The sequence below is a fragment of the Pleurodeles waltl genome, chromosome 8 (assembly GCF_031143425.1).
Source record: "Pleurodeles waltl isolate 20211129_DDA chromosome 8, aPleWal1.hap1.20221129, whole genome shotgun sequence".
Classification (NCBI taxonomy): Eukaryota; Metazoa; Chordata; class Amphibia; order Caudata; family Salamandridae; genus Pleurodeles; species Pleurodeles waltl.
In genome coordinates this window covers 1480477612-1480495135 of record NC_090447.1, presented here as the reverse complement: position 1 = coordinate 1480495135, position 17524 = coordinate 1480477612, and the positions used below count along the sequence as shown (strand labels likewise).

At 42.9% G+C, this 17524-nt stretch overlaps 1 protein-coding gene across 3 annotated transcripts in view; it reads right to left on the bottom strand.

Annotated features, from left to right (window-relative positions):
- TEX55 (testis expressed 55) overlaps nt 1–17524 on the bottom strand; it is a 404270-nt gene that overhangs the window by 101440 nt on the left and 285306 nt on the right. For all 3 annotated transcript variants that reach the window (XM_069202663.1, XM_069202664.1, XM_069202665.1), the window contains one exon: nt 11597–11647. In XM_069202663.1, the coding sequence (XP_069058764.1) occupies nt 11597–11647 (51 nt within the window). The remainder of the gene's footprint in view (nt 1–11596; nt 11648–17524) is intronic.

Here is a 17524-nt window from a genome sequence, read left to right as displayed (position 1 = left end):
AACATTGCTAACAACCCTTCAACCGCTTTCTTGTTGAAGTGTTGTCAGCCAATCAGATCTCAGCACGAGATCGGGAGAGGTCGCGAATCCTTCACATCCCTAGCTATACAAATTTGTTTTCCCCTTAATTTCTCACAAGCTACTGAATGAATTTACACCAAAACAAAAAAGGCCACTTTCTGGACCAGGACCTACCTTTCTGCCAAATTTTGTGTAATTCCGACCAGTAGTTTCGGCGCTATCGCTGTTCAAAATCCTTAAGGAAAAATGAAAACGTGTTTTGGGACCCCCCCCTTTTTCTCAGCTCCCACTGGACAGATCACACAAAACTTTCCAGAAGCAGCTGAAGTGACTGGCAAGTTTTTTTGGAAAGTTTTGTGAAGATTTGTCAAGCGGCACCAAAGATATAGGCAAGTAAAAAAAAGCTTTTTATATAGAAACTATGTACTAACTATAACCACCTAGTGGCAACCTCCACTAGGTGATTTACAGTTACAGTAAGGGAAATGCCATGAAGTTATCAACTTTTAAGCACCGGCTCGCCCTCAGACTAAAGTAAACAACATTACCTTTACATCAGGTATCGTAAAGAATCAAAAAGAGATAAACAGCTAAGAACCTGTCATTGAGAAACTTGAAGTGGAGTTTCACACTTGCTAATGATAATAATAATAAAAGTAGTCTTGAAGCATCAGGCATGAAACCTCCATAGGGTTCCATGGTGATATACACCCCAATACTCTAGCCTTGACAATGTAGGGAAAAATAACACCTGCCAAAATCAGGAACACCCACCGGGTACCACCATTAGGAAGAAAAGGCATAAAACGGAAAAGGCCTCACAGCACTGCCAATGCATGGCTCAACTGTGAAACAAGTAAAGACAAATAACCCCTTCAATCAAGTACAGGAGGCATTAACTAGGCAAAAGTGTAAAGAGGAACCCAGTTAATTTGCTGTTCCACCCCTACTGTCACAAAAACACCTTTAAGCAGAGTGAGCCTGTGCACCAAATAAATAGGCACAATCAAAAGACATCCATGTGGCTTGAACAGCCTCAAAAAATCCAGAGGCGTGTAACCACGCACAGTGACGTAGTGCAACTGAAAAGACCATGGCCCAACCCACAGAGTCAGTAGTATCCGTACTGCAGCGAATGACAGTTTAGCTGCTTGCTGGCCGTCTTGAATCACAGAGGCAAGAGTGCTCCTGATATCATCCAGAAGCGTAGGCAAGATACTTACCAATGAGTCCCATAATGAATGTGAGGAACGTCCAAGAAAAAAACGTATTAACAGAGTGTAAAGCAGAACTTGTTGAGGAAAAATATCTCAGATATGATATGTGGGAGCGACTCAATATCATAGGAGGCTAAAGCAGCCTGTACCACCAAACTACAATGAGTAGGATGTCTTAGGAAACAAGATGGTTCACCAGGGGCAAGTCAGTGCCTGTGAGATATAGCCTGATCAACAGGGGCCCTTGTATCTGGCTTAACCCAAGCCCTCAACAAAACATCGCTGTAAGGAAGCACTGGTTCAACCCCTGTTTGGCTTTGAGGACATCAATTGGAGGATCCAAAATGAATTCCACTGAAGGAAGTGTTAGATCCAAAACTATAGCAACCCTTCCCAGCATGTCGGCAAGAGAAGAGCTTGCCTCTGTAGCCAGTCTGGGGGGGGGGGGTGAAGTAGGCCTGAGGCTGGGGAAGAATCTAAGTCACTAGCCGCAGCCAGATCCACTAGCCAACTGTCCTCTCTATGAGGCTGATGAATATCCAACTCCTCTACAACTTTTCCACTATGTCCCTCAGAAGTATAAGCATAAGGGGACTCTCTAGAATGTGGAGGGAAGTCAGGGATAACTGGCATGACTGGTGCCAAACCCAACATCGGCCAGCATCGAGAAGGCAATTCTTTGACAATGACTTCACACAGAGAGCGGGATTTGACTTCGATAGGCACCGCCATTGGAGTCGCCGGAGTCGGCAGATCGATTACCAGCGCCGAAGATGGAAACCCTGAAGGGCTGTGCACCAGCGCCGTAATGGCTTTGTCAACTGAAGCTGAAGGCCTAACTGAAGCCGAGGGCGAACCCGCCGGCCTAGACACAGTCAAAAACAAGGGGGAAGTAACTTAGACTTCCGCGGTAAATAGATAACTTAAGAACTCTCCGTGCACAGTTAATGTAACATCGAAAGAAATGTATTACATCATTTATTTCTTTGAACTTGTTATTCCAGACATTTGCATGTAATTTCTTTTAAACATGTCATTCTATATATATCAAAATTGCATACATCTAGATAGGTGCTCCTACTACAAACAGTGAAGGTGCTGAGGTGCAGGTGAGTGAAGGTGATATATACAATGAGTGCGAGAAGTGGTCAGAAAAAATTGTGGCATTCACAGTGGCGAGGTTATTCGAAGAATGCTCGGGAGTACACAATGTATTATGTATCACAAAGCAGCCGCACGTCGAGTGTGCGAATCGTATGAATACATTGTGTACACCCCCAGCATTCTTCGAATAACGTCGGAACACAGTTCCGCTTACTCCACTGCCGCCTGCCAGCTGGATGTTCAACCAATAATCAATACTCCTAGCCCATGATTGGTTTGGCGCTCCTGGTTAGGTGACCAACAAGTGATCCTGGGACTAGCGCTACACTTACAATTTGTGCCCTATATAACATTGGCGCTCCATGGTTCTACGACCACACACTTTCCACAGGATAAGTTTAGACCCCCAGACCCTGGGACTTTTACAATTTGTGTAGATGCCCCTGACCACCTGGATGGTTTTTCACACACTGGAATTTAGGTACTACCAGTCGGAATTTCGTTGTCCTGATGATGACCCCTCTTTGATTCACCTCCAATACGGGGTCGAAATGTCGACATATCTCTAAGAGTGGATTATACGAATAAAAAATTATTTGTGAGACTCCAGGGCTTCCTGGACCGCGGGAGCCACTGTGAATTCCACAATTTTTTCTGACCACTTCTCGCACTCATTGTATATATCACCTTCACTCACCTGCACCTCAGCACCTTCACTGTTTGCAGTAGGAGCACCTATCTAGATGTATGCAATTTTGATATATAGAATGACATGTTTAAAAGAAATTTACATGCAAATGTCTGGAATAACAAGTTCAAAGAAATATATGATGTAATAAATTTCTTTCGATGTTACATTAACTGTGCACTGAGATTTCTCAAGTTATCTATTTACAGCGGAAGTCTAGGTTACTTCCCCCTTGTTTTTGACCTTGCAATCAAAACACGTTCATTACCCTGGTCATAAGGGTTAGAGGGTATTTGCCTCATTGTTTCACTTAGACACAGTCAAGGCACTCTGCAACTCCTTGGGACCCACAGGCGCTTCAGAGGGAGGTGGTTCACCAAAGATAGCGTGAAGGGAAATGTAATACTCATGTATCTGGTTTAGAGTCACCCCAGGCCCTGGAAAAGAAAGGAGACTCCGGGTAGACTCTGACCTGGCGTTGTGAAGTCGATGGAGAATGGTGTCCACGAGAATTACTCCTTAAACAGGCCCACAAACGGACGTCAGTACGTGCAGGAGACCTTGGTCGAAGCCGGGATGGCTCCAACATCCACATCGCCAGAAGCTTCATACAATGCTCCATCAGATCTTTCGGTCGAAGATAGCCACAGAAGTCACACTCTTTTGCGCCACGGTGCTTGCCCAGGCACCACATACAAGTCGAGTGGGGGTCCATAGCTGACATTTGTCATCCACAAGACCCACAGGGTTTGAGCTCCGAAGACATGGACAGGAAAAAGCACACTGCTCCATGTACGAAAATGTCGAAGTAGGCCTAAAACAGCCTGCCAACCGATAATAGAGCTGCGTTGCAAGTGTGGAAAAGAAGGATCTGGCATCGGCGCATCGATGAGGGGGTTATATAAACTCCTCTGACATCACATCAGGTGGACGACGTTGATACAGAGTTGTGGGACTTTCCCTTTTGACACGCGGACATGCTATAGGAAAAAAGTGTCCGGATCCAGACTCAAGTCTGGGGAAGATTATAAAGTAAAGAATCTGCAGCTGGGTGTCCAATCAGATTGCAGCCTATTTTACATTGCCTATCGAAGGCTAACAGAGGCAAGATCTTCACATTTACTATATTTAAGCACTTATTATGTATATGTTGGAAAGTTAATTATGAAAAGATCTTTAAAATTTGATACTACAATTTTAAAGCTATGATATCATCACTGAAGCAGAGGAAGCGGACATGTCTATCCACAAGGTTTTAAATCATTTCAACTGCTTGATTCCTGCACTTTGGGCTAATGCTCAGCCCTTTCGACCTAACCAAGTAGTAAGAGAGTTGGTCACATATTTTAGAGAGGAAGCTCCTGCCTTGCTCTATGTTTGATGCTTGAGTCTCATCATGACTCTGAAGGCCTTCAACATCCACAAAGGGTTCCAATGTTAGTTTCTCTTGATTTGTAGAATGCATAATCCCAAGGATTCTTTGGAAATCGAAGCAAAGCTGATTTGATGACACACCAACTGCTTAACTGGCCAGATTGACACAATCCTGAATGAAATGAAATGTAGGATCTCAGCACAGGAACGTAGTCAGAAAATCCAAAAAAGAACTGTTTACTAAATATCGCAAATGTTTCCTTCCATTGACAGCAGGTCTGCTACTCTCCGTCTGACCCACTCTGTCAGCATTGTTCATTTATGATTCTAACTATAAATAAAGAACCTTGTTATGAGCCAAACTTCCTTAATCTGAATGGTTCTAGGGACATACAGAAGGCGAAATCTTGCAATCAATCCCACTTAATAACATCTGTTCATTCCTCCCAAATTAGCACTCGCTCCACCTAAATCTCTCAACCCAGCAAATCCAGGCATGTGATCAATTGGAGACCCCGGTGCAAAACCCATTCAGAGGCTTAATATTATCAACATGTTGCTCAGAGCAATACCCCTGAAAGTGAAGAACCGATCCTCATTCAAACCAAAATACTAATGAGAACATTATCAATTCTTTCTTAGACACCCCCACCCCCAATATAACTGCTACATTCCTCCAGTCTCCCCAGGGCATTAAAACCCAGATGCAAATCACTTACAATTGACATTGTGAATGTTAATACTGCTGCTATACATTCCTTAAAGACCCATGACATGTTAGTAGAGACGGAAAGCTCAATTCTAGGAGTAACTGAAACCTGGTTTATGGCAGAGACCCTGACCCTCCTCAATGCTATCCTTCCAGAGCACTACAAAATTCCAGTGAAAAACAGAATGAGTTACAGGTGGCGGACCAATATGTTTGGAGTTACCATCTTTGATTAACCTTCCTTATAGCTTCTGATTGCACATCAAGCTGCAGACCTGGATATATAGCATTATTTGAAGGAAGAATCACACATATGGTAATGTCCATTCATATTTTGTCACACAAAATCTTACATATTGGAGATTTTAACTTCTGGTTAGAAGTTAGATGTCATTAACTTGGTTCCACTAGGTTAGCGACATTCAATGGGCTTGGTATTCACCTGTGGCCACACAAAGTCAAACCCATACCTTACTCTTATCACTCACTTGTGATAAACCCTAATTCCAACTGCAAACACATCCATATGAATAGTATGACAAAAATAACCCAGCTCAAGGTTATATGTGAAGAAACATTTATTTTAGTAAGTTACAGAAAGCCTTTACCAGTCTTCAGACTCATTTACTTGCCGCATCAGACCCCGAAGGCCTCCTTGAACCACTGTAATTCAAGATCACCAAAGCACTTGGCTCAGTAACTCCAGCATAGCTCAAAACACAGAACAACTCACAAGACTTTCAACAAGTCTTCACACAATCCTTGCCATCCTAAATGGACAAGTTCAGAAACTGGAAGAATGGTGAAGGCAAACCAAATAATTTCCAGACAGACAGGTTTGCAAATCTCACATGAGGGCTTACCACAAAACAGCCCAAAACTACAACCACTAAGGGCATTGATACAGCATGCTTATACCCCACTGGTTCTGTAGGTGCAAAGAAAATTACTATGCATTCTCAATCAAACTCCAAATCACATGAGGACTTGCCAACAATCTTCAGAGAAGATCCACAAATTTTAAAGAACAATATGGTTCCCTCTGATCAATTCTGCAAAATTATTTTCTTTCTTTGAGAATAAGATCCTGTAGTTCAACCTAAAATTCTAAAAAAAACAAAGCTGTGTCCATTTGCCTCAATCAATTCACCCTTTGCACTATTCTCTCAGACTTAAGCATGATGAGCCGAGTTCAAGTGTACAAATAAGCTGGAAAACTACAGCCTAGAACATGACAGCTCAGTAATGCTTGGCAACCACTCTCAAAGATCACCTGCCAAAGCATGGCGTAGAAAATTACAAACACCATAAACACCTGCCTTTAACAAGTCAAAGTCTCCAAGGCACCAAATCAAACTATTATCGCTCATCTGCTAAAGACGGCTACAGCCAATAAAGCTTCTGAACTGCAGACCCTAATCTACTCTTCATTAGCAAAACGAGGTAGAGAAAGGTTGTGCATTAATTCCAAGGCATTATTTAGGCAAATCATATTCTTCACAAAAATAAGTTAGTCTACAACCATAGATGGAAAGAGAAACTGCTACTACCAATATCAGAGAAAAACAGTTTTCCTATTTCCACTCAATAATCTGGAACGCTAAAAATCCTTGTTTCACTCAACTTATCAGTAACTGAAGATTCAGTGGAAGACCAAACTTTCCTATATCTGGAAAACTGGGCTGGACTCTCTTAAACAACCTTTAAAGGTGCTACTTATTCCTCTGCAACCGAAGTCAACAAATCAGTATGGGCCCATGTACTTAATCATACTCCATCAACAGAATCCCTCATAAAAGGGGTCCCGCAGATATCACTAATAACCCCTTTCCTCATTAACTTCAAATTGAGACCGATGGCTAAGGTTAACTCTCTTTACCAAATTCAATTCCAAATATATACAAATAACAATCAACTTCACAAGCATGTCACAATGACTCAAATAAGCAAAACAAATGCCTAAATCTTCTTCTACTCGATGTACACAAACATGCTTCAATTTAAGTGCCTGGAGAACAAAGTGCTTATAACTTGAGAAACCCCAAAAGAGGGTGTAACTTTCAATTCATTCAAATAAGTAGGCACTGTCCAGTCAGTTAGTTGCAAAGGACACTGGTTAAGCTTTTCTCCATTCAGAACTGCAGTGTTTACCAGGGTTCTGATTTGGGCAAGACTGTATTATTGCAATACAGTGTAAAATAGACCACCCGTGGAAGGGATAAAAAAAACTTGACAAAAGACAGAATCAGGAAAGGTTACAAAAAGATGATGGAAGAAATGCTTGAATTAATCTCAGCCACTGATAGTTACTTGAGGCTGCATCTCAATCCATTGTTTTTTCCCCATTATGTCACCTGAGATTAGACCTAGTCATATGCAAATCAGCCTTGGTCCTACTCAAATAGGAACAGAACAGCACAGCCTCAACTGTCAATAAAGGCCCTCTCTGAACCAGAACACAAGCAACTGAAGGTGGATTTCTGCCTATCTGAGCCTTGTCAGTTGGATGCACCTTGATACAGTGAGCACGGAACCCACGTCCGGGCTTACTTGTTGCATTTACTATGAAAAATACAAAAAGTGATGGAAGGAATGCTTGAATTAATCTCAGCCACTGGTAATTACTCAGGTCACATTCCAGTTCAATTTTGTACCCATAATACAACCACAGCTAAATCAGCTAGTTGTTAAAGATCCCATTTAATGGAGTCTAGCTCTCCCCCATTTAAAACTGCACTGAGATTATCAGGGTTTTGGTGTTGACAAGACTACATTATTGAAACACAATGTACAGCAGCCCACCAATGAAAGAGCCCCCAAAGCTCGAAAAAATGTACAGAATCAAGCAGCAAGACTTTGCCTATAGCTGCAGAAATCATTGCACAGCACCCAACACTCAAAAAGATTAATTGATTACAGGCACATACAGATTACAGTTGAAACATCTCTGCAGAGTATTTAGTAATGCACCAAAATATTGACCCACACTACTTTTAAATTAACACTGCATTAGATTTCCAATTGATAATCAGTGTTGAGCAGAGCAAACATTAATATACTATCAAGATTTAGTTGGAAAACTTGATGTAGAACAAATGGGTTCTGGGTGCACAAATCTGAAATAACTCTTCCCACACCCAATTAAACAACGAAACTAGAAGGCCTTCAGATAAAATCTGAAAGCAAGCCTCTTCATGTGTGCCTTCTCATCTTTTTCAACCCCCTACCCAATACAAAGGACAGCGCCCAAGTGTGCAATCCATCCTTTCGGGAGTCTGACATTTCCTTGAAAGTGTTCAGAATTGGCCCAATAGATATGACCCATTGAGATAATGTTTTGGTTTTGAGATGATATAATAGTGTCATAGGTGCAGGGGTCACACATGCCAGTCTGATGTTCTGAACCTTAACACTAAGAGGACCCAAAATCAGGGCAATGCTGTGACATTGGCCTATCAGTATGAGTAGAACTGAAATCCTCACTACTTCAGGAGGGACTGATGAATCCAAATAATGAATCATGAAGAAACAATTGAGCTCCAGATGCTGGTGTGTAAGAAAAGGAGGAACCAATGTCTTCGGCATTGCTGGGTGCATTTATGCACCCAATTAATAACTTATGGCAATGACTTCCTGTTGATCAGTGGCTGACATTGCAACAGACCCAGCACCAGCTGGTGAACAGGAAGTGTTTTGTGCAGTTTTTAACAGCACACATTCACCAATTACTTAGCCTGCTTAGCACTTTTCCTTGCAGAAATGTGTCAGTAGTAGGGTTTTAGCTACAGAAGATTGACTGTGAGACCTAGTATAGCAAGAGTTGTGTTGTGTTTGATGTTGGGTTTTCTCTGTAGAGTTTCTGCTGGGAATTGGTCATGGTAACCTACGAGCCAAAAATATGTGAGGTGTTGCATGTAAGAGGTACATATATACTGTAAAACTAGCTGGAGACAGCAAAGCGTTGAGGAGGGTCCAATGCAACAAGTAGAATGAGGGAATGATTCCAGGGCTGAGGGGAGGGAGCGATAAGTTTGAAGGGGAGATGGGGTTGAGATGTAGTGATTTTTTGGAGGTGTGTCTGCAGCTCTTTTTAGAACTGAAGGAGGGCAAGAACGGTTCTGATGGGTACAGGAATGTTGTTCAAGATCTAGGGTCTGATTACGACCTTGGCAGATGGGATACTCCATCACAAACGTGACAGATATCCTGCTTGCCATACTACAAGTTCCATTATACCCTATGGAACTTGTAAAACAGCGGGCTTGATTTCCATCATGTTTGTGAGTGAGTATCCCATCCACTGAGGTCATATTCAGGCTCCTAGTCTACTCCAAATTACAGACCATCCAGTGCATAAATGGAGAAGGTCTGTGTTCTGTTTCTTTCAATAATGTTTATATTTTTTCACATGCAGTCTAGAGGTGCTCTGGCTGCAGGTGTGTGAGAATCACTGTCATGTACAGTTGTGTATTGTCAGCTTTATTGTTAATTTTAATGCTGTTGACAGATTAGCTGATGGGCTACTTGTACAAGATGAAGATGACCGAGGGGTGGGTGCTGCAGATTTGTCCCAGTGGGAATCCATAGGTTATTGATGTTTTTGATATCCGTATGATTTAAGTGGTTTGGTTGGGCTGGTAGGATAGCAACCAGTGGAGGATTCTCATGAGAGACTTCTGGGTGTGGATGAAGGTGTGATAACCAATAGAGTGAAAGGTGGTTCACATGTTCAGAGGAAGCAGTAAGCAGCTGTCATCTGTATCTGTGGTTAGGATGGTGTCATCTACAATTTGTAAAGTGCCTCTTTCAGTGGTGCAGTGTGATCTGAAGACATATTGGTAGTCAGGTAGGAGACATCCAGTTTTAATGTGATCTTGTATTGTCTTGACTGCCTTTTCAATGATCTTGCCAAAAAAGGGTAGATGTAGAATGAGCTGGTAGATGGTGGGGTCCAAGTGGATTGATCTGAACTTTAGTGAGGGCTTCTAAGAAGATGCCTTCAGTGCCAGAGGTGTTGAAAATGGTGGGTAGGGTTGTAAGGGCTTCTAAAACTGAAGGCTTTGCTGCAGGATGATAGTAAGACCGAGGCCCTGATTACAAGTTTGCAGACGGGAACACCTGTCCACCAAACTCTTGACAGGGTGACCGCCACTGTAGTGGTGACCTTCCCACCGGCGCCATTATGACTTTCCCGTTGGGCTGATGGGTGGAAACCAAGGTTTCCGCTGGTCAACTCGGCAGGAAAGTGGTGGCAGCATTGTTGCCGGCTCATAATCGAGCCAGTGGTAATACGGCCACCCGCAGGGGGACCCCTGCACCTGTTTTCTGCTAGCCTTTTCATGGCGGTGAAACCTCCATGTAAAGGCTGGCGGAGAACCAGGTTGTAATCAGCAAGGTAGGCGCTGCACGCAGCGCGCCCTAGCTGATTTCAACCTGCACCCGCCGTCAGCCCGTCTGGATCACTGATCCTGGCAGAGACATAGGTACCCTGGCAGTCAGACCACCAAGGTCCTAATGTGGCGGACGGACTGCCACAGCAGCAGTGGTCCAGACAACCACCGCAAGTCTGGTGGTCTCATGACTGCCAGACTTGTAATTAGGCCCAGAGTCTTCATAAAAGGTGGTTTTGTGGCACTTTAGGATGGTCTGCAGTTCATGAGGTTGAAGGGTGACCACTAAGAGGGGTTGCGAGGAGGGGTGAGCAGGGGAAGGCATGCTTGGTATTGCCGATGTGAAAGATCTTCTACATTTTGTGACTGACAAGTTGGAATGAGGGATTGGAGGGAGTGGGAGTTAATGCAATGCTTGATTGTCTTGAAGAGTGTTCTGCTCCAGTTGGCTGCTTTTTTGATGGTGTTGGGGTGTGATATGGTTTTATCTGAAGTGACAAGTTGTCTTTGTGGTGCACACAGGGGCTTTTGTAATGTGAGATGATAAGAATCTGATTTCTTCCATTTTCTTTCCTGACGGCGAATGGTGAGCTTATAATTGACGAGAGATGGTAATCACATAAGGGTTTTGTAGCTACACAGATATTTATATGGTTTTGCAGGCTTGAGCTGAAAAAAAGAGATCACTTCTGTTGCATGTGGCATGACATGGTGTGCCACATGCAGCAGAGGTGGTCTCTTTTTCAAGGTTGACTTTGCAGGTGGTACCACAGTGGGAGTGTGGATCATTTGACCCTGTCTAGTTGCTAAAATAACCTCCAAATCTAGCCTCAGAAATAGGATGGAATCTGTGAAAAGGTGAATCTATTTGAAATAAGAAGTACTGGGGATTTGTGATTTGCCAACGAAAAGTCACATGGTTGTGGAGCAGAAAGAGTATGCCACACACATTATATATTTTAGTGTCTTGAATATTTAAGAGATAGGTGCATAAGTGAAGCACTGTGCCCAGATACAGATATCTATTGCACTGATTACATACTGGTTTCAACAATACATGCTTTCATTTTACAATCATTAAGCGTGGACTCACCCTGTCTTGGTGATGCTGAGCCAAAGAGCGACCATCTTCCGCTCCGCCAGCCTAGGATAGGACATAGGATTAAATGGAAGAAGATGAACCAAGTTGCAATAAGGAGGGTCATATTATTGTAATATCCTTTGGACAAAACATTTCTATAAGGTGCTTCACTCGTAGGCTATCTTACAATGAATAGACTAAATTCATTAATAAAGGCCAGTTGGTGAATTAGTAAATTAGTGATTAATAAACTGCTGGTTTACAGGGGAATGAAAACATAAAAAAATAAACACCCACAAAGTAGAAAGCAGCTGGAATAAAAATAGGAATATATTGTAAACGAAGAAATGTAACCACCAAAGGTGCAAAAGGAAATTCAAAACGAAAGCTTCTGCTATATTTCAAATAGAAAATTGTAGTGTTTTTAACCAATGTGCTCCCATCCTTTGGCAATCAATGAAAATCATGGTTATGTAGGTCAGAAATATCCTAAGGGACATGGCATTCTTCTGTTAAGCTGTGCAAGATTGAAGCATTTATTATTGGCCTTCCTCATACATGTATACAACCGTTGTGTTACTCCCACCTATCAATACCAGCCAACCAGACGAGAAGACAAGCCTCAAGGCAGAATGCAGGCAGAAGGGTGAGTGATGGTAATGTGAAGGATTAGCAACTTAAACAGGGAGGAAACACCTCCTTGTTCTTATGATGGACTCTTGACTAATGGACTGAAGATAAAAATGTCCTTGAAATAAAAAAGAAAATGTCTTTGTTTAAAAATCCTCATAGACATAGTGGTCTTCTGTCCCCATTAGGCTACTAACCCTGTGATGGCCTCCAATCGTACTAAGTGACAATTTGCAACCTACCTCATTAATATTCATTGATTTAGGCTGAGGTCTACCCGTCATGATTTGGAATTTCATGATCTGACATATTAGTGCATAGAACGGTTCATAAAATTCTTTACTGGTCACAAAAATACTAGTTGCTATTTGTGACATGTATTATGCAACTAGTTATTTGCACATCTGGTTCCTAAATTATTAACAACCATTATTATTAACAACCATTATTAACAACCAGTCCATTGTTAAGCCCTCTTTCAGGTATGCTTCCTGGTCCATAAATTCATTACTATAAACCATGAAAAATTTGCTCTGGTGATCAGAAGTTTCTTCAGGCTCCAGGTGCTGTGGCACAGGGTCTCTGGGTATGATGGCCTACTGCATCTTAAGAAAGGCTGTCTTTAACTAACAAACTGGGGGACAGGAGGACTCTCTCAATGATGAGGCCTAGCAAAGTGAGGGGTTGCTTGTGTTTCCAATCAGAGGAAACCTAGCCTAGCAGTTCAGGACTCAGGAATGGCTATGACTTGTGCTGCAACTATCTAGGAGGAGAAACATGCCCCCCTCGAGACTCACAGTCCACAGTTAATAGTTTTAATTTATGTATTGCATTTCTACAGTGCCAATCCCTTTTGGAGTTTGTCAGCACCCTTTTAACCCCTTGGATGCCAAGGCCGTAACTGTTACGTCCTCGGCTGCACCGCTTGGGTGCCAAGCACGTAACTGTTACGTACTGGACCCGGCCCTCGGGGTAAGCGCTAGCGCTCCCCCCGAGGGCCTCCCACCCCCCCTCCAATGGGCAGGGATGTAAGGGGAATCGCTTTCCCTTCCACCCCTGCCCCCATCTAATGACGTCAGTGCAGAATCGCGCGCTGACATCATTAGAAGCCGCCATTGTGCTGAAAGCCATTTGCTTCCAGCGCAAGGAAGGAGAAAGAAGGTAAGTTTCTCCTGCGGCCGGGTGAGATTGCAAATAAAGAGGCTTATGGGGAAAAGAAAGGGTTTTCCTTTCCCTCGATGTCTCTTTCAGCATTCCTGCTGCCTGATCGCGATGCAATCGGGCTGCGGGAATGTCCACTAGACACCAAGGATTTTTATTTTTTTATATTTTGGTCAGCATCATTCAGCGAGGAGCGGTCCCTTAGGCAAGAGTTGCTCCTCTAAGGGGGCATAATGTTTATCGCCTTTCTGCTTTATTTTTAGGCCGATCTGCCCCCAAAGGGGGCAGAAGCCACTTGAACTCCAGGGATTGTTTTTGTATGTTTGTTTTGTGTGTGGGGGGCATCCCCTTGGGCAAGGGTCGCCCCCCAAAGGGGGAAAAGCACTGTTGGGTAGTTGGGGGCAGATCTGCCTATTTTTATTTAGGCCGATCGAACCCACAGGAACGCCAGGGATTGTTTATGTTTGTTTTTTTGTGTGGGGGCGGCTCCTTGGAGAAGGGTTGCCCCCAAAGGGGCCACAGCAATGTTGGGCAGTGATGCCCCCCGTGGGGGCAGATCCACCTATTTTTTTTGCCCATCTGCCCCCAAGGGGTGGGAGAAACTACTTAGTGTCAGGGATCTTGTGTGTGTGTGTTTTGTGTTGGGGGGTGGCCCCTTGGTAAGGGTCGCTCCCCAAGGGGGGGGCAATATTATTTACACCATTTGTGCCCGCTTGGGGGCAGATCGGCCTAGTTTTTTTAGGTGCATCTGCCCCTGAGGGGGCCAGAGACCACTAGACACCAGGGAAAATTTCTAAATGTTTGGTGGCAGGTGTTTGTCAACTGGCGAAGTATTTCCATTTGTGATTATAACAGTTTATTTCTCCTTTTTGTTCTAGTTCAAAGCTTTTGCTTCCTTTGCTGTGACTCCTTGCGGTTTTGGCAGTGGTTGACCTGCAGTTTGCGAAGTTGCATGTTTTAGGTAAGAAAAAACAATTGACCTTAAATGAGTATTGTTACCATGCATGAATGACATTTTTGTAAGTGGTGTACTAAATGCAGGATTGCGTGTGAAATTGTCCTTCAATTTGTGCACAATTATATATTATTTGTCTTATGTCTAATTTTCTTTTCTTTTTAGTGGGATTTCATTGGGGATTGCTGTGTCTGTGAGTATTTGCAGGTCAGTCTAGTTTTTTCAGGCAAGTGAGTGGTATAGTTTTTGAGTAAATAACTCTTTGTGATAAAGCAACACTTTGTTTATGACTTATTTTAGACAGTGCTGGTTGTTGTTGGCAATCCATTTGTTGTTTGAAAGGATCATGGCTAGCCACAGGGTGACCGCTCAGCTGGTTGTTAGTATGCTTTTTGAGTCATCTTCTGATCATGATTATGAGACTGACTCTGCATCTGAGGCAGAGGAGGAAGAGAGAGAGATTCTGGCAGTGAATTCTTTGCCCAAGAGGAATCTTCTGATGAGGAAGCCACTCTCAGAGCAGATGAAGGGCCTGTTTTAGAGCACGACACTGATGTGCCAATAGTGCAGCAGCCTGGGGCTGAAAGGTTTCACATTGGAAGACCTGAACTCTGGGTTTCCCAAAACATAGAGCAGCCACAGTAGCCTGCCTTTACTGGTCTCCCAAGGTGTAGAGTGAATACGGAAAACTTTTTGCCTGTCAATTTCTTTTAGTTGTTTATTGACAATGTATTTTTGGAAGAGATTGTTGAGCAGACTAATTTGTATGCGGAGCAGTATTTGCCAGACTTAGGCCACAGTCTAGAGCTACCCAGTGGACTCCCACAAATCTGAAAGAGATGAAAAAGTTCTTGGGTTTGACTTTTTTGATGGGGTAGATAAGGAAGCCATCCCTGGCTTCTTATTGGTCTACTAGTCCCTTGATGGCATGGGCTATATTTCCTGCAACCATAGCCCGTAATCAGTATTTGCTTCTTCTTCAGATGCTGCATTTTGTTGACAATGCTTTAGCTTTCCCACGAGATCACCCTGATTATGACCGTCTTTTTAAGATTAGGCCTATCCTTGATCACTTTGTAGATTGGTTTTCAGAGGTCTATGCTCCAGGCAAAGAAATAAGTGTGGACAAGTCTTTGGTGCTGTTCAAGGGTCATTTGGTTTTTAGGCAGTACATTCCTAACAAGAGGGCACAGTATGGAATTAAATTGTATATGCTGTCTGAAAGTAGTAAAGGATATGTTTATAATTTCCAGTTCTACACTGGTAAGGATTCCAATATTGACCACCCTAGTTGTCCGCCCACTTTTGGAGTTTGTGGGAAAATTGTGTGGGAACTTGGTAGACGACTGTTTAACAAAGGTCACCATTTGTATGTAGATAACTTCTACACTGGAGTGCAGTTGTTCAAGGAACAGTTCAGAGTGGACACTGTTGCCTGTGGCACAATCCGTTCTAACCGGAAAGGCTATCCAAGGGAGCTTCTCTGTAAAAAACTTGAGAGGGGACAGTGCAGTGCCTTGCGGAATGATGAGCTGCTAGCTCTGAAGTTTACAGACAGAAGGGATGTCTACATGCTAACTACCACCCATGATGAGAGTACTTTACCTGTGGCTGTTTGGGGTCAAGTTGCTGAAGTGCACAAACCTTTGTGCATTTTAGACTACAATAAGCACATGGGTGGGGTTGATAGAGTAGAACACTGCTGTTCGTAAGGCCTACGTGTGGTATAAAAAGTTGGCCATCCATTTGTTTAATTTAGCAACTTTTAATGCTTTTATTGTGTTCAAGGATTGTTCACCTGAGTCAAGGATGAAATTTGTTAAATTTCAGGAGTCAGTGATAGAGAGCAAGAGTTCCTAGAGAAGCAGTGGTGGAGGATGTGGCTAGATTAAAAGATCGCCACATTTTTCTGATGAGATTCCTCCCACTCCCAAAAAAGACTTTCCCGCTAAGAAATGTAGGGCCAGATGTATCAAAGGATTTAGCATTCGCAATCGGTGTGAATCGGTAAATTCCACCATTTGCGAATGCAAAATCGCCTTTCAAGATTTATGAAAGAAATTCACAGTGCAATTTTAAGGAATCGCAAAAATAGCGATTCCTTAAAATTGCGACTCCGATTAGGGAATCACAATTTGCGATTCCCCAAATTGGTAATCGCAATTAGGTAATACCTATTTGCAATTACCTATTTACATGTATCATGCATTTCCTAAATGCAAACTTGGCATTTAGGAAATGCAATTACCACAAATTCAAATTTGGTGGTAAGTATGTGCAATTTTTTAAAATGCATTAAAAATGCATTTTTAAAAATGACATGTAGCGCACACATGCCCAAAAGGCATGTGTGCGCTTTACATTTGCACAAATATTTTTTTAGGGGGCATCAAAGGGGCCCTTAGGCCTCCAGCACCCTGGGATTTGCATTACCTAATTTGCGAATTCCTAACAGGAATTTGCAAATTTGGAAATGCAAAACCATTCGCACCTATGGGCCTTCAGGCCCATAGGGATGAATGGAGTCCCATTCCCTAATTGCGATTCACTAATAGCGATTTTTAAGAAATCGCTATTACCTACGCAATTTTCTTACATTCCATTTTGCATTTCTTAAATAGCGATTTCTTAAAATTTGCTATTTAAGAAATGCAAACCGGGAGCTTGATACATCTAGCCGGTAGAGTCTGTGCCCGAAGAGATATCAAGAAGAAGACTCGGATATACTGCCCCGATTGTCCTTCAAAGCCTGGGCGGTGTGTGGCCAGCAGTTTCAGGAGTTACCACACCAAAATGAACTATTCGGAAATACAGTGAGCGTAAACTGCCTGTTTTATGTTTTCATATGTTCAGTTTCACAGTTGGCAATACTGTCATATATTTAGTTATAGCTTTTGTGTTCATAGTTTTGTACTTATTTATAATTAGTTAGTGGTTTCTTTGTTGTTTAAGAAAAAAAAAATGATGGCAGTGTGCGTGGAGTGGCTCTTGGCTGGTGGTGTAAATAGTGTCTTGCTGTTGGCCACTGCAACACACTGCCAGCCAAACGCCAGTCCACACACTCCTATCAGCTGGTGTGATTGCTGTGTCAGGCATGTGGGTGTATGAAAGTGATAGGCCCTTGAGTGGTGCTGTCTGTTGATGCGAGTGTTGTAATGTGCTGGGCTCACGGCTGGCGGCGTGAATGGTCTTGT